The 1,428-nt window shown below is 38.9% G+C and overlaps 1 protein-coding gene across 1 annotated transcript; it reads right to left on the bottom strand.

The window, feature by feature from the left end:
• Positions 1-10: 10 nt before the first annotated feature.
• Positions 11-1,415, bottom strand: LOC106106159 (probable G-protein coupled receptor 158; the record flags this gene model as incomplete). Its single annotated transcript, XM_013286706.1, has 4 exons — positions 1,314-1,415; positions 1,039-1,107; positions 217-384; positions 11-70 (listed from the first exon to the last, which is right to left on the bottom strand). Coding segments are annotated over exons 1-4 (351 nt in total), but the record flags the coding sequence as incomplete, so codon positions are not given.
• Between the last annotated feature and the right edge of the window lie 13 nt (positions 1,416-1,428).

The following is a 1,428-nucleotide window of genomic DNA, read 5'->3' as shown; positions in this document are numbered from 1 at the left end:
CCGCAGTCACAGTGAACGCGGCCATATAGCACACACAACCCGCCAGCATCGCGCCCACCACGCGCAGAACCTTGCAAATCAAATTTTGAAAAGCTAACGTCATTGCTGCAGGCCTTAATTTATTCAGAGTGAATTTTTCAAATAAAATTATTTCAAATTTATGTAACTCAGTTCACCTTTATCATAAGTAATGCATGAATTAACAAGAAAATGTACCTCGGCATCTCTCGGAGTCCACCGATGCGCCTTCCTGGTACGGAATTCAGCAAGTAGCACCCACAAGCGTAATACCACTGATCCGTAGCACGCTACGAACCCGAGCTCACGAAGCCACGCGCCTACAATGCAGCGCCATTTTGCGTCCTCTATGAACTGTGATGCCGCCTGACAAAATTTGTAATATCACATTTAGACCGGGCGCACACCTTTGGCTTAACTATCGCAAAACTGTTTTGTTATTTTCGATTGAATCTCAGCGAATTCACTGTTTAGTTGTACAACTAAAAATGGAGTAATCTGCGCAACTCCATATAAGCTCATAGGAATTGTAGCGCGACTAAACAGTTGTGCGATAGTTTAGTTTAAGGTGTACTTAAGTAAAGTTAAGTGAAGTAAGTAGGATTTTTTATATGTATGTTATGTAATTGTTACAAACACACACTCGTGACGCACGCTAAATTCGCGTTATAAAAACAAGTACAGGCACTCGAGATAACATCAAGTGGTTGTACTTTACTTTAGTAGATTTCTGCAGACATTGACAAACGATATCTATATGTATATTTGACTCCGGCTCCCCTTAGGCGGCCCCCTGAAAGCGCTTACTTTTTCTTTTTTTATAAAAAAGTACAAAAAAATATTCATGATATAAGTTCGGACCAAATAGGTATGCTGTGTTATAATAATAATAGTAATTAGTTCCTTGTTTTGTGTTATTTAAGCCAAATTATTAAATAATTATTTGTTAGTTTTCTTTTTGATCTCTCCCTTTTAGCATATGTCCCCAGTGTATAGTAACTGTAATCAAATTGTACTTACAGAAGCGTACATCAGCATGGCTCCGACCAGAATAACCTCTAGCACTGTCCACATGCCCATTGCAACCGCCTGTAAATTGTTTTTCAATGTAGTTATTAATTTTTATATTCGTATCTTACAACAAATACAAATTGGTAATCTCCTTTAGTTACATTTAGTTTTACCTGTCGTTCTTTACCAATATTGAATGTTGGTTTTTATTAAGATTGATTGCTGACAGGCGCTTTTAATTAAAGCTTTTATATCATAGTCAGACAGTAGGTGGGAATACTTACTTTACATTTCCGTTTTTTAAAAATGACTATCCCTATAAGGAAGCAAAGGAGCATTCCGGCGAGATTGGCAGGCAAAAGGGCGGCACGGTGCGCCTGCGCCTCGCATCCCGCGTCC

This window comes from Papilio polytes, unplaced genomic scaffold, assembly GCF_000836215.1.
Source record: "Papilio polytes unplaced genomic scaffold, Ppol_1.0 DF822312.1, whole genome shotgun sequence".
Classification (NCBI taxonomy): Eukaryota; Metazoa; Arthropoda; class Insecta; order Lepidoptera; family Papilionidae; genus Papilio; species Papilio polytes.
Note: the sequence above shows the minus strand (reverse complement) of the source record. Positions and strands in the feature narration are given on the sequence as shown.